The 13428-nt window shown below is 38.4% G+C and overlaps 2 protein-coding genes across 3 annotated transcripts; one reads left to right on the top strand and one right to left on the bottom strand.

The window, feature by feature from the left end:
• On the top strand, positions 1 to 883 carry cldn23.1 (claudin 23.1). The gene has a single exon (XM_058617353.1). It carries the CDS (start codon positions 1 to 3, stop codon positions 823 to 825), a length of 825 nt encoding a protein of 274 aa, XP_058473336.1. The 3' UTR covers positions 826 to 883.
• A 4822-nt stretch (positions 884 to 5705) lies between these two features.
• LOC131446805 (sushi, von Willebrand factor type A, EGF and pentraxin domain-containing protein 1-like) lies at positions 5706 to 12467 on the bottom strand. 2 transcript variants are annotated; one of them, XR_009233965.1, is made up of 5 exons: positions 12229 to 12461; positions 11959 to 12068; positions 10622 to 10942; positions 8733 to 8779; positions 5706 to 7601 (listed from the first exon to the last, which is right to left on the bottom strand). XR_009233965.1 is itself a non-coding variant. In XM_058618256.1 (4 exons), exons 3-4 carry the CDS (start codon positions 10900 to 10902, stop codon positions 9820 to 9822), a joined length of 291 nt encoding a protein of 96 aa, XP_058474239.1. In that variant the 5' UTR covers positions 10903 to 10942; positions 11959 to 12068; positions 12229 to 12467; the 3' UTR covers positions 8793 to 9819. The 2 variants fall into 2 exon arrangements, 1 of the variants encoding a protein (XP_058474239.1); XM_058618256.1 differs by lacking the exons at positions 5706 to 7601; positions 8733 to 8779 and adding an exon at positions 8793 to 9829 and having other exon boundaries at positions 12229 to 12467.
• Between the last annotated feature and the right edge of the window lie 961 nt (positions 12468 to 13428).

Raw genomic sequence — 13428 nt, 5'->3', positions numbered from 1 at the left:
ATGCCGAGGAGAACCGCGCAGGAATGGATCCGCTTATCCCTGCGCACACCGGGGATTCTCATCTTCGGAATGGTCATGGCCCCCTGCGGATGGGTCCTGGACCTGACCGCTACCGTGGCCCCCAGCTGGAGGACCCTGAACAACCTCCCTAACAGACCGACCAGTGAGTACATCGAGCAGGGCATCTGGGACATCTGCAGGAGGACCACGTCCTCACCGAGGGGCGAGTGCTCCCTGGAGGACACCACCTACTTCGACAACGAGATCATCGATGTCGCGCAGGGTCTAATGGTCGCCTCCTTGGTCGTGACTCTAATCGGTTTGGCCGTGGCCATACCAGGAGTCCGCTGCTGGAGGGACAGACCCAACTGGATCGCGGCAGGTCTGGGCGGACTCCTGATCTTCCTCTCGGGCGTCATGACCATCATCCCCATCGCGTGGTATACCCACATAATCAACGACGTCACCACGGTGTCCCCGGTCATCGACGTGCAGGTGGGCTACTGCATCGTGCTGGGCTACATCGGCGGCATCTTCGAGATCCTCGGCGGGTTCGTGATGTTCATCGGCATCTGCCGCTGCTGCGGCGGGAGGAACCGCGGCGAAGTGCGCGTGGAGGATGCCCGGGGCACCCAGTTCAGGCAGAAGCCCCCGCCGAGACCCACGATCATCCCGAGCCTGGACCGCAGGAGCAACCCCAGCACCACCGTGCCCTACTCCAAAGACTCCCTGGACGACGACGTCTCCTTCCCCCGAGCCAAGAGTCCGGGAGTCCGGTCAGTCAACACCTCATACAGCGGCAGACCCGGGGACGCGGACCTATGAGGAGCCACATCTGAACTCAGACACCACAAAGACCAAGTCCAAAGAAAGACAACCTGAACAGGGACATAAAGAAAAAAAGTAACAAGGAATGAACAAATGTTCCTGGAAGAAGAAATGGTGATTAAATAATGACCTGACAGACCCCAAATCTAGAATAACTATCTATTTATATGTAGATGTAGGACAAACAGCTTTAACATGGACATATAGAGGAAAACAAAGTCTCTGGGAGAAGAAATGGCTTTTTTACCACCCACAAATCTAAATTAGTGTAGTAAACAGTAAACCGTGTGCCTTTATAAAATATTCAGTCTTTACAAACACCATTAAGTAGTTTAAAGCCACTATTGATTGATAATCCTGGTTTTTAAGTGATCAAGCAACTTAATTAAATAGCAGTAAAGACTAATCACCTGCAGGGACATGGAAACAAAGGCCAACAAATTAAAACATTACAGTAAAACAAAGGGTGTTTGTACTGAGAAGTCTTATAACATACCATAAAGTATACGTTAAATCTCCCTACTGTTACTTTTAAATTATTATCCTGGTATTTAGCTTAATAAAAAAACACTTTAAAACACCAAATTACTGTTGATTACAGCTCAAAACCTATATTACTGTCAGCAAATAGTAGCTTTTTATAATATTCAAATGCCTGACCAGTCATTTAAAGTCATTTTTGATTGATTATCCTGATATTAAGTGATCAAATAACTAACTTCATTTTCAACAGCCGTCTAGTGATTACAAAAAAAGGTAAAATAACTTAATATAATAGCAAAAAAGGAGGAATAAAATACTTACAAATACTTAAATAACTTAAAACATGATCTGAAACCTGGATAATAAATGTAGAGCAAAAAACAAACGAAAGTGGAAATTTTCTCAGGATTTACATCGTTTAAAAGTTACGAATAATACCAGAAAGTATACTTATTGGTGATTGATTGATTATCATGGGTGTCAAACGATCAAATATGAAAGGATGAGGTGTGAAATGAGCGAGTGAGGAGCCACGACTGCACTTACAAGTGGTTCCTGACATCGAGATGTTTGTTATCACTGCAGAAATATTAGAACGGCGGAAAAGAGATTCTACACAGGGAAGGATTTTGTAAAAAAAAAAAGACAATTGTCCTTTATTTTTTTGTGGAAAATGACGCTGAACTTTCTTTGTAATCTTTATATTTTCCCTCGCGTGCTCACTGGCTAAATAATGCATGTTTTATTCTTGTTTTGTAAATACTGTTGTTCTTATGCACTTTACAATGAAGGCCATCACCGTGAAGCGATCCACACTGTCCTCATTGCTCTGTGACACAAGTGCTGTTTAAAAATTAAAATTGTGTTTCTGAAAAAAATCCATGACTGGGCTTTTTTTTTTAAACATTTGAAAGATTTCACTGCAGGAGCTGTAGAGGAGTGAGCAGAGGTGACAGAAGATGTTGCTGCAGGTTGTTCTAGTTGAAATAATCCAAACATAAGTGCATCATGTCCTGGCTTCTGCTCGACCACACTGTTCATTCTCACATTAGAAAGGACAGAAAAGGGGGAGAAGTCATTATGGACATTATTCAAACAGACAGCTTAGTGTTGGCGGTGATATTTTTCTTTCTTCCTTTCTTTAACACCACCCAGCCTCCTCTGTTAACCTTGTAAGCATACACACGATGTAGCCCGACCGGTTCCAGAGGCTGGTTTCTTTAAGCGACTTGTCGAACAGCATTGCTCGCAGTGTTTAAACTGGCTTTACATATAAAACAAGGCTGCGACGCTGTGATCACCCTGCTTCCTCCTCTTATGAACTTGGACCTTCAAAACCAAAAAAAAAGGACTTGTTTTGTGCCACAGCCAATCAGAGTCGACGCTGCCATGCGACAGGATCAGCTGGAACCAGTGGGAATAAAGTGCGAGATACAAATGTTTAATTTAATGGAAATACAACGTATTCCAGCCTATTAATCCATTCCAATCTCCATTGTTCGAGCGTCCTAGCTGCAACAACGTCACGTACAGTAAACGTCTGATTGCAGCATAATTTGACACATGTACACTGTACTTTTTTTTGTTTATAAAATGTTGAGATTATGGCATGATTTACTTTGAGAACATAATCTGTATCACTGCTATTAATTACAACAACCGCAAAGCTTTGTCAACTTATTTTGAAAGAGCACAAATGGCATAAAAGTAAAAGCTGCAACCATTATTGATCAATAACTAAATTAAAATGAAAGGGCAATAACTATATTTTGATAATCACAAGGTTTTTCTTTTTTTCCATGATTGAAGTTGAAAACTGTGGATCAGTTGTTTCCCAAACGTCAAAAACAATATATGACGATATAGTTTTAATGATTATTTCTGTGTTGCATGGAGCAAAGGAAGCAGAAAAGATTATTAAAGAAGTTGGGAACTTTAATTATTTAAAAAACGACAACACCACTAAGATCAATAAGCAATTATCAACAAAAACAGAAATACAGCAGTTGCCGTTTCATTTAGTTATTGATCAATAATCGTTGCGGCTCTGCTTTTGTGTCATTCTTGCACTTTTCAAAATAAGTCGACAAAGTTGTTGTGAATGAGGAGTGACACAGATTATGTTTGGCTCTCAAAGTAAATTCAGATATAATCTCAACATCACCTGGATGGAAGAGTGTTTTCCACACTGACTCTGCAGCCACATAAAGAACCATATCTTGAAATGTGACAGTCAGTTCAGTTCAATGCTGATCTCTGCATTTCAGGTTATTTACAAAGCCCTCTGTTCACACGTCTGTGTCTAAAAAAGAAGACAAGAACACAAAAGAATTCACTGACTCATAAAACATCACATAGGTGTGGTGGTGTGAGATGTTGTCTTTAGGGTGTGATAAACTATAAATAACGTACGCCGATATGCTGTCTGTTTCCAAAAACATCTTCACAGCAGTGGCGGTTCCTATTTTTATTGCACACATTCAGTCTCACAAAAGAAGTGTGAGTGGTTTGAAATGTAGAAAAACAATGAATCAGCAAAGAAGTATGTAATAAATTAACTTACTAGCAGTTTAATTAATTGTGGGAGCTTGTGACAAGCAGCAAAAATACTGGATTATACATTTAACCAGTAGTTTTACTCTGGTTTCATGTTAAAGTCATAACGTATCCGTCTGCAACCCTGATGAGAGTCCACAACAGTTTCAAACAGGAGTATCGCTTCATGTGCTTGGAGCCATAATGTTTAAAATGAGTTGATTTTAATTCCTTTAACCGCTTTAATGCACTCACCAGCCACTTTATTATGTACACAGGAAAATCACTGGATGGGATATCTGAAAGATAAACGAAAGCTGTAAAAGACGTATATCTATCTACATATATACAGTATATATATGTATATATATATATACATATATATATATTTGCATGCTTCACTGTGCAGACTGTAAATATGTAAAATGAAAACCAGCAACTGAACATTACCTGAATCATGTTGTGAGCTGCTTATTTCCTCTTCGTGGGAGAAGAGTATTTGTTACACAGTTGGAGAATTTCTTCATTTATTTACTTAGAGGCAGATACAAACACAGCAGTTGTCCAATGCATGCATCGCAGTGTTTGTAGCAGATGCTCATTTGAAAACCCCTAGAAGGGCTTTTATGACAGGAATTGACAGAGTCTAAAAGTATGAAACATACAATAAAAAGACATTTAAACATATGTCATAGAACATGCAAGGACTACATGCACTACATGCAGCCAGGATTTGGCAGCTCTTTTAAAAGATGTTTTACAGAATCTGACAGTACAGTTTCCACTTACTTGATGCTGCTCTGGTGGATCTGCTGCATATCTGTGTTTCTCTGGATGTGTTTACAGAGAGGTGGAGGAGCGATGGTATTTAAAACATATGTAAACAAGCTTAATGTAGTGAAATTCAATCAAAATGCTCAAAGCTCAAGATCTTGTATTTAGTTCAAATGTGACAATGATGAGACCTTATTTCTTTTAGGTCTTTGAAATAGCTTGAAATGATTAGGTGGTAAATGCATCAGTTTTAATTTTTTTTTATCAGCTTTGTGGTTTAAAAAGTTATAAAATTATAAAATGACTGATACTGTTATCAGTAGATACTTAAGTTTGTGATACTAGTGTTGGTATTGGACACGAAAAAGTAATATTGAGCAATTGCTAGATCTAATGGCCATTATTGTTACATTCTGTGGAGATTTCTCTAATAAAATAAAGTAAATCCTAGAGAAAATTTTGTGTGGAAAATCCCACTAAAGCAGCAGTTTCTGAAAAAACTCCTGCCAACCTCTGAGTCACTGAAATTATCTTTCTTGATCATTGCGATTCTCGATTTGAGCTTCAGCGGGTCGTCTCGACCGTTCCTGCATGCCTGAATACAATGAGTTGCTGACGTGTGATCGACTGATTAGGTATTAGCTGCGACACAAAGTTGAACAGGCGTACCTAATAAAGCGGTCGGGGGGAGTCATTTCTCATGTTAACACACTGACTTTTTTCCCCCCACGATGTCAACATTCTCCACACGATGGATTCATAGCTGTTCTCTGTTGAAACAGATGCACATTCTCTCCCTGAGTGGAGTAAACTGGATCTCAGAGGAAGTTTAAACAGACACTAATGTTAATGTTTGTGTGCTTGCACAAAACACACACAGACATTGTGACATCTGTGTGCATTTTCACTGTTAATACACACCTACACCTCACAGCAGAACACTGTAACAACATGTTAGAATAAGAATACAACACACTCCGACAGTGATGAGACATGTTTCAGTCTGAGAATCAAAACAAAAGGTTTACTTTTCTTGTCGTGATTTACAAAATGTTACTAAATTTCTTGCCAAAAAAACAAAACAATCATGTTCGTAAGTGATTTTTATTCATACATGTGTAACTGTACATTGAAATAAGTGTAGGAATATGATAAATTAACATTGACTTCAGTTTACGCGAACAAAAGAGTACTGATAAAGACGAGCTTTTCTGCAGATTAATTGTAGCTTGTTCTACTTTTTCTACTTAAAATACAGCATGTCACCAGAAATGTGCAGCATGAATAGACGCTATCTCAAAAGCGGCTTAAAAATAACCCATTCATAAAGTATAGCTGAGTGAAATGACAGTGTGGCTGATTTTTTTCCTGTCAAACGTCTATGACGGGAGAGGAATTTTAAAATGAAGCAGAACAGGATTCGAGAAGGTGTGTGTGTGTGTGCACTTTTCTTTTTTAGTTTCGGTTGGTTGACGGTTTGTTCTCGATGGTTGAAATAAAAGTAAAGTACTGGTCAGTGCACATTAAAACAAAACACTAGTGTCATTCAGGATCAATGAGGATAATCAGTTTGGGTCACGTCTGCCCATAGTGTCAAAAAAATGTAAATCAGTCGTCAGTAGATTTTCAGTTTCTCAGTTTTTTTTTTTAAAACGATTCCTTAAAAAGGATGGTATTGTAGTTAAAACTCTTCAAAAGAATGACAAAACTTCAATAGATACAAAAAAGGCACATAAAACAGCAATTCAGTCAGGATTGTACAAAAAAACAACAACAACAAAAACAGTCTTTGATCTACTGGATTATTCAGTGAGGACCAGTCATTTTTGAGGCATCAGCACTGGTACGGAGCTTAAATAGGGGCAAATAAATTAGGAAGGAAAAACAAGGATTGTTCTTCTGTCCTGCCTGATTTTAAATCTAAATTTTATTTGCAAATTATATCCGTAAACACAGATTGAAGAACCTGCATGTGAACTCCTTTTAGTTCTCTCTGCCTTTCTAAAGGCAAAATAAAAAGAAAATAAAAGAAAGAAAAAAGTATCCATTAAAGGTTGCAGGAGGGTAATGGTGCAGTTAGTGCTAATGCAGTCGCAACTATACAAGCTAGTTAATGTTTCATAAAAACAGTTTGCAGTTTTGCAGTTTGCAGAGATCAAGTCATTAAAGCACATTTTATTGATAAGGCTATAATATAAGATAACTAAGTTAAAAAGTAACTTTTAATCAATACAAAAATAAATAAAAAGAATAAAAAGATTTGATTGTTCTGTGGCAGAGGTAAAACCTTTATTTCCTAAAGTGTTTTTCAAACAACTTTGCACAGCAGCCATTTAGATGAATCACAGTAAACGAAATTTTTAGCTTCTACGCGGTCACCATCAGTGACGCATGTGCTTTTCCTGCTGAAACATCTCAAAATGGCTGCTGTGCAAAGGGCCGATTGTTTTTATTTAAAAAAAAAAAATAAAAAAAATAAAATGTTTAAACGCTTTCCCTTCCTGATCGAAAAAGGAAAATAACGTCTAAATGAACTTTTCCCTTAACGTGCAGTAGTTTTCAAACATATCAACGAAGCATGTGGACATAAAACGTCCATCATTGAGTGAAAAACTAAAAGGTGAAGCATTTAAGTTCCGTCACAATAAGCGCATGAAACCTTTTCTCAGTTCCCTTATTTGGCTAAATGTCAGAAGTGTGTCGACGACAGTTCTGCACGGCACAGACCGATCAAGTCTCTCACACACAGTCAAAGTTCAGTGCATCAGTTCAGTACGAGTTCCTCATATACGCTGAAGTATAAGTCGTACAGTTGAAGAAGCAACAATAATATCAATAATAATAATGATGATGATGATGATGATGGGGGATTGTGGTGGAAGAGTACCTGGTTTCATCTATGTCAAACTTTAGGTGGAAGCTCAGCGCTGAGGAGAACAGCTTTCAGAAGCTCCATGGAGTCACACATCGTCATCTCTGACCTGGAGGAGAATCAGAAGAGAAGCAGAGAAGAATTACTTTAAATGTCTTTGTTTTAGTAGTTATTCATATAAATTAAGTACATGTTAGGTGTTAGGGTTTCTTTTATAACTACAAACAACAGTATAGAAAAAAATCAGGTACAGATAGTAGCAGTGACGGCCAAAGACTGGGTCAGGACCCACTGATGGGTTGTGGTTGATTTTATTGTTGGGTCCAAATTTCCCCAACTTTTTAGATACGATTTATGTGTAAATGTTTTAAATCAGAGAGTCAGGGCCCACTTTGAAATCCAAACAAAATCCTCTGATGTCCACATTTAAACCTTAAATCATGACTCTGATCAACACTAATAATAATTCCCATGTATATTATTGTTTTCATGTGAACATGGATGATATAAAAATCCAGTGCAGATGAATATTTATTTCTGAACTTGCATGTTTTCAGCCCATCACAGCTGGGCTCCACGTCATATTTTAAAGTTTTTGCGTAATTATCCATCAACATAAATAACAATGTAAGAATCAAAATGAACAAGTTAACATTGAGTGCAAATACTGAAATTCTTTGGCCTGTATGCTGAGTGACACTAGATACTTACACATAAAATGTCATAATATAAAAAGTATTTTTCAAAATCTAATGTACATATTTTAAAGCAGTTAAAACACATGTATTTATAATGAATTTCCTTTCAGAGTCCAGCTGCAGTACCATCATGGCCCAATAGGGGGCGGAGGCCCACACTTTGGGAATCACTGTTTTGAAAACTGTGCACAAAATGAAGTTGTAATTAATTCAGCAGAAATGGCTTAGCCATTTAAAAAAAAAAAGTGGGTCCACATGTAGAAAGTGTAGAAAGGAAACACTGCCCTAAAAGGTCCAGTGCGTACCTGTGTACAGTGTTACCTGCAGGATGCAACTTTACCAACTGAATTTTACACACTGTACTTTTAATAATATATAAAAATGAACAGAGACCTGTTGGGTTTGCACAGGTATGAAGCTAAATTATTATGCAAGTTTGTAAAATGTACAATTTGCCCACTTTACCTTTCATAATGCACACTGATAATATACATAATATGAGGAAAAATTATAGTAAAACATAATTTCAGTTACTTTCTCACCTCTTCACACAACCACGTCAAATGCAAATTTCTCTGCCGCACGTTTCCTGTTGACAGACAGAAAAACAAACATAAACAACATGCAGATAATTTACCAACAACTCCTCGTCTTGTGTTGACACATACTGTATGTGTGTGTGTGAACCAGTGGAAGACAAACGTGCACACTTTCTCACGAGGGAGCACAGTTTATCAGCAAAAGATAATTAAAACGTTTCCTGAAAAGCTGCTTTTGAACATGTCACGTGAATCTAAACAAGCACCTCTCTCACAAATCTGTCATTTTCGGCTTAGTGGACTTCACAGCCACAGAATTGTTGTGTATTTACACAATAGGGACAAAAGATGACGTGTCAGTCACAGAGAGGCGTATTTTTCTTTGAATTTCTCATTGATAAAGTGTCTGCTGTTAATTTCTTTGACACTTAAGGCAAAGTGATAATTATGGTCATTAAGAAAAACCACACACACACCTCTTCTTGTATGCCGGTAAAGTTCCCGGACGCTGAATGTTCAAGGGAATAACTCAACTACAGCGTTGTTTGTAAGAGAAAATATTTGTATTTTAATCGACAAATGAAGAAAAGATCCTCATCGTGCACTGCAAATACAACCCAAGAAAAAAACAGAACACACGCTTCAAGAACCGGAACACAACCAAATACAATAACATCAGCTGCATACACACAAGGAAATCCACAAACATGATGCACACTTGTCTTCCTGGTTGTGTTGTTGTGGCTATTTGCATATTTGTACAGGCCATGTTGTCAAATGACTGTCAATTACACCAATAATTGACATTTATTGGTGTAATAAAAGATCCATGCTGACACTGGAGCATTAAATGCAGAGTTGGTGAATTGTCTTTTGGGTTTGTGCAGGATCTCACAAGAGCCTCAGGTCTGTTTTAGGTCGTTTTCACACCTGATAGTCTCCGCTAGACTCGGTACGGTTGGGGATTCGGTTCAATTGGGGGTTGCAACATTCAGCCGGTCCGAGTTTGCTTTCACACTTTCGCACTTTAGTGAAACAAACCAAACCTTTTGAATTACGTATTCTCCTCCTCGCCTGAGGCGGCGCTGCATCAAGAATTACTGAAGGAGAAGACAAGACAAACAATGAACAAGAAAACTTGCTCATCTGTTGGTTAACTTCTGTTTCCTCCACATAAGAGCAAAACATGGAGCTGCATCAAACCCTATCATTTAACGTGAACATACGACACATATACGCTGCAATAATGGGCTCAGAAATTAGTAGAATAGTAAAATAGTGAGACACTGAGTGAGTGAGAAAGTTAAAGCATCAGCGACCTTTGACCCATTTTGACTGATACATTATGTGTTTACATATTTATAATTTGTAAAGGTTTGTCTTTAATTAAAAAGAATACATGTGAGATTTGTGTCCCCTTGTCCTTTTTGCATGACACAACCTTGTTAAAAAAGTAAACTTCTTTTTAGTAAATTCTAAACAAGCTACTTTTTTTACTTCAACTTGAGTACATTTTTAGACCAGTACTTTAACTTGTACTTAAGTAAAATTGTATCAAATTAGTGATACTTTTACTTGAGTAGAATATTTCAGTACTCTTTGCACCTCCGCTTACACAAAGCCTCTTTAAAGGTCCAGTGTGTAAGAATTTAACAATGAGACTGCAGATCTTTTGATTCCTTTGCAAACTCAAACTTTTCACAAACATGTCACAGAACTGTTGACATGTTTGTTCTTATATTGACTGTTGTTCTTATATAAACATACTGTGGGGGGTAGTAAACTCAATTACTGCCAATAAATTCTGCTAAATGTTAAACACTAGACCTGTAACTGTCCCATAAAAACAACAACATTAACAATGATACATTCCATCCATGATGTTTTAGTACCTGCTTTTCTTCCTGTGATACTGCTGGAGCTTAGCGATAATGAACGCCAAGATCACCAGGCCAACGATGGCGCCCAGCACACCCAGGGTCAGCGGCAGACTCAGCGCCCCGTGGATGGTGTCGTCGCAGAACTCGCCCTTGTAGCCCAGGTCGCACTCGCACACCATGGCGGTTCCTCCGCCCAACGGAGGCACACAGGTGCCATGGCTGCTGCACTGCAGCTCTCTACAGGTGGACAGGCCGGGTTCAATGCCTCGGGGAACAACAGAAGGGGTGGTCATCGCAGAAAACAGGGAGGGAATGAAGGAAAAGTGTGGACTCCTAAGGGAAGGGAATGACAATAGGAAAGGAGACAGATGAATGCAAGGGCACACCCATTAAGACAAAGGTAAACATGACAAAGCAAGAGCACAGACCCAACATTGTGAGCGCTCACTCTGCGCTGACTGGATCACATTGTTCCAGCCTGACTGGACTTGTGCTCTAAACCACTTCTGTGTAGAAAATCCATCACAGTCCATGTCAAACCTTAGCTTTACTTGACATTTAACAGCACATAGTCTTGCTCAACAACAATAAAACTCAAACACAGTGTGACGGCAGAGCAACAATAGTAATGTAAATGGTATGTTAAAGTTTTACTGTGAGCTGCTTGGCGTGGGTGCCTTAAACAGATTTTACTTTTAAATCATAACATGCAAATGACCATAAACTGCAGCTGGCAGATAAACATGTAACAATGGCAATTATTATGTTGTGATGTGTCATTGATTTTAAATTGTTATATTTACTTCCACTACTTCCAGGTATGAATGAAGATGACATTCTAAAACGTTTTCTATACACTTATAGAACTGTCTGGCGATTTTGTACATACATTTTTGACACATGTTACCCCATTATCTATAAATGAAATGTTTGTTTACTGTTTATATGCACATTTCTGTAAAAGCAGTAAATAACTGGTGGCCATTATATGTACATATTAGTAGTTCCGGACATATCTGTAAAATCAATCTCACTCAAGGAAGATCCACAGCGAAGGATCGAAACGCTGTGTCCCCAAAATAAAAGTTTTTTTGTGGCTGTGACAAACATTTTCCTCTAATCTCACCTGTGAAACAATGAGCAGGTTTTAGGATCTGTTATAGTTATATAGATATGTATAATGAGGTGTGGAAAAGCCAAAACAATGTTTTATGACAGTTTGTTAATAGTTAAATGGAATAAATGGTGTTTAGTTACTCTACTTTTCTCACTGTTCAGGTTTCCCATGTCACAGCAGCACAGGATGGGCACACAATAATAGTAATAAAAAACCAAAATCATGTACTCACAAGATGAAAGAATGCAGCCCTGGTGTCCTGAAACAAAGGCTGTGGAGTTGTAGTTTGTTCTTGTCCAGATGTTGGGGAAGAATGTGAAGTTCCTCTATCAGTGAGGGTATCTGTCACAGAAGAGGCAGGAAGAGGAAGAAAGCTGAAACCTATGAATACCTGGCCTCCTCTTTCCCATGAACACACACACACACACATAAAAAACACACTAAACCTCATGCAGCAACTACAAATTTCATAATTGTCTGCTGCAGGTAATCTCTGACTCACCCAGATTAATGCTCTCGCTCATCTGTGGGAAAAGTAATCTTCATGTGAGTGCTGCCTCGCAGACTCGTAGGAATGACGCCAGCTAGAAATGTGACAAAGACACTCCACCTTTCCTGAGAAACACAATAAAAGACATGCCCGATCTCTCTCTCTCTTTCCCTTTCTCTCACACACCCTTACCTGAGGACGAGTTTTATGAAAAACAGTGGGTGTGTGTGTGTGGCCTGTCCAGTGGGGGATAGAGAGAGAAGGCAAGTCAGAACAGGATACAGCTCACACGTCAGTGTCAATGTCTGTGTAATGTGCAGGCGTTCACATATCTTGTGCGTGTGTAAATCCTTCGTTATGCATTTCTAAGCACTGTTTGCTGAAATAATCTATTGTACAGAAGACAAAACACCTTTGGGTTATGTGTTTTTTTTCTCTCTCTCTCTCACAAGTTTGAGTTATAAATTGCTGTGTCACTGGCAAATGTAGAAGAATCACATGGTCAGGGGAAACAAATCACCACCGGCCGCAAACACCAGCATCAACACAGCAATAGTATGGATTAAACTGCACTTTCTGACCATGTTTCAGTTTAATGATATTTGTTATATTACATCTTTTTATTATTTTGTACTTTTAACAGATGCAGTTTCACATAATTGTACATAAACAAAAGCCTCTGGTGTGCGATTGGTCCTCTGACTCAAGTCAAGATACACAACTAAGACATTAAAGCCAGAATAAAATCATAGACAAATCAAGGAGTGGAGGAAAAATTATCTCACCAGTTCGATGTAATTTTTACAGTTAATCTCCATTATAAGAGATAGGGATTTCATGAAAATTTGATAATGTTTAGTGGTGTCTGAGTGGGAAGATTCTTACCTTACTTTAATGGGAACATAGTTAGTTGACGCCCTACCCATCACAAAACATTCAGATTGATCCGTCGACCCATGCTGATGAAAACATAACTTCATGGTGGAGGAAATATTTAAATCCTTATAATAAAAAAGCAGAAAATAAGCAAAATGTCAAGTTAAACCAAAATGAGAGCGAAATATCACATTATGTGTATTGGTCTGTCATGAATGTTCAAGATATTTTTCCATGAACAGTTTAAAAATTTTAAGGCTGTACTGTAGATGATATACAGGTACAGATACGTTACTTTTATGCACAAAATACCTAATTATAACAACTACAGTAAAA

Source organism: Solea solea, chromosome 19, assembly GCF_958295425.1.
Source record: "Solea solea chromosome 19, fSolSol10.1, whole genome shotgun sequence".
Classification (NCBI taxonomy): Eukaryota; Metazoa; Chordata; class Actinopteri; order Pleuronectiformes; family Soleidae; genus Solea; species Solea solea.
The sequence above is the reverse complement of the archived record's forward strand: the minus strand, read 5'-3'. Positions and strand labels throughout refer to the sequence as shown.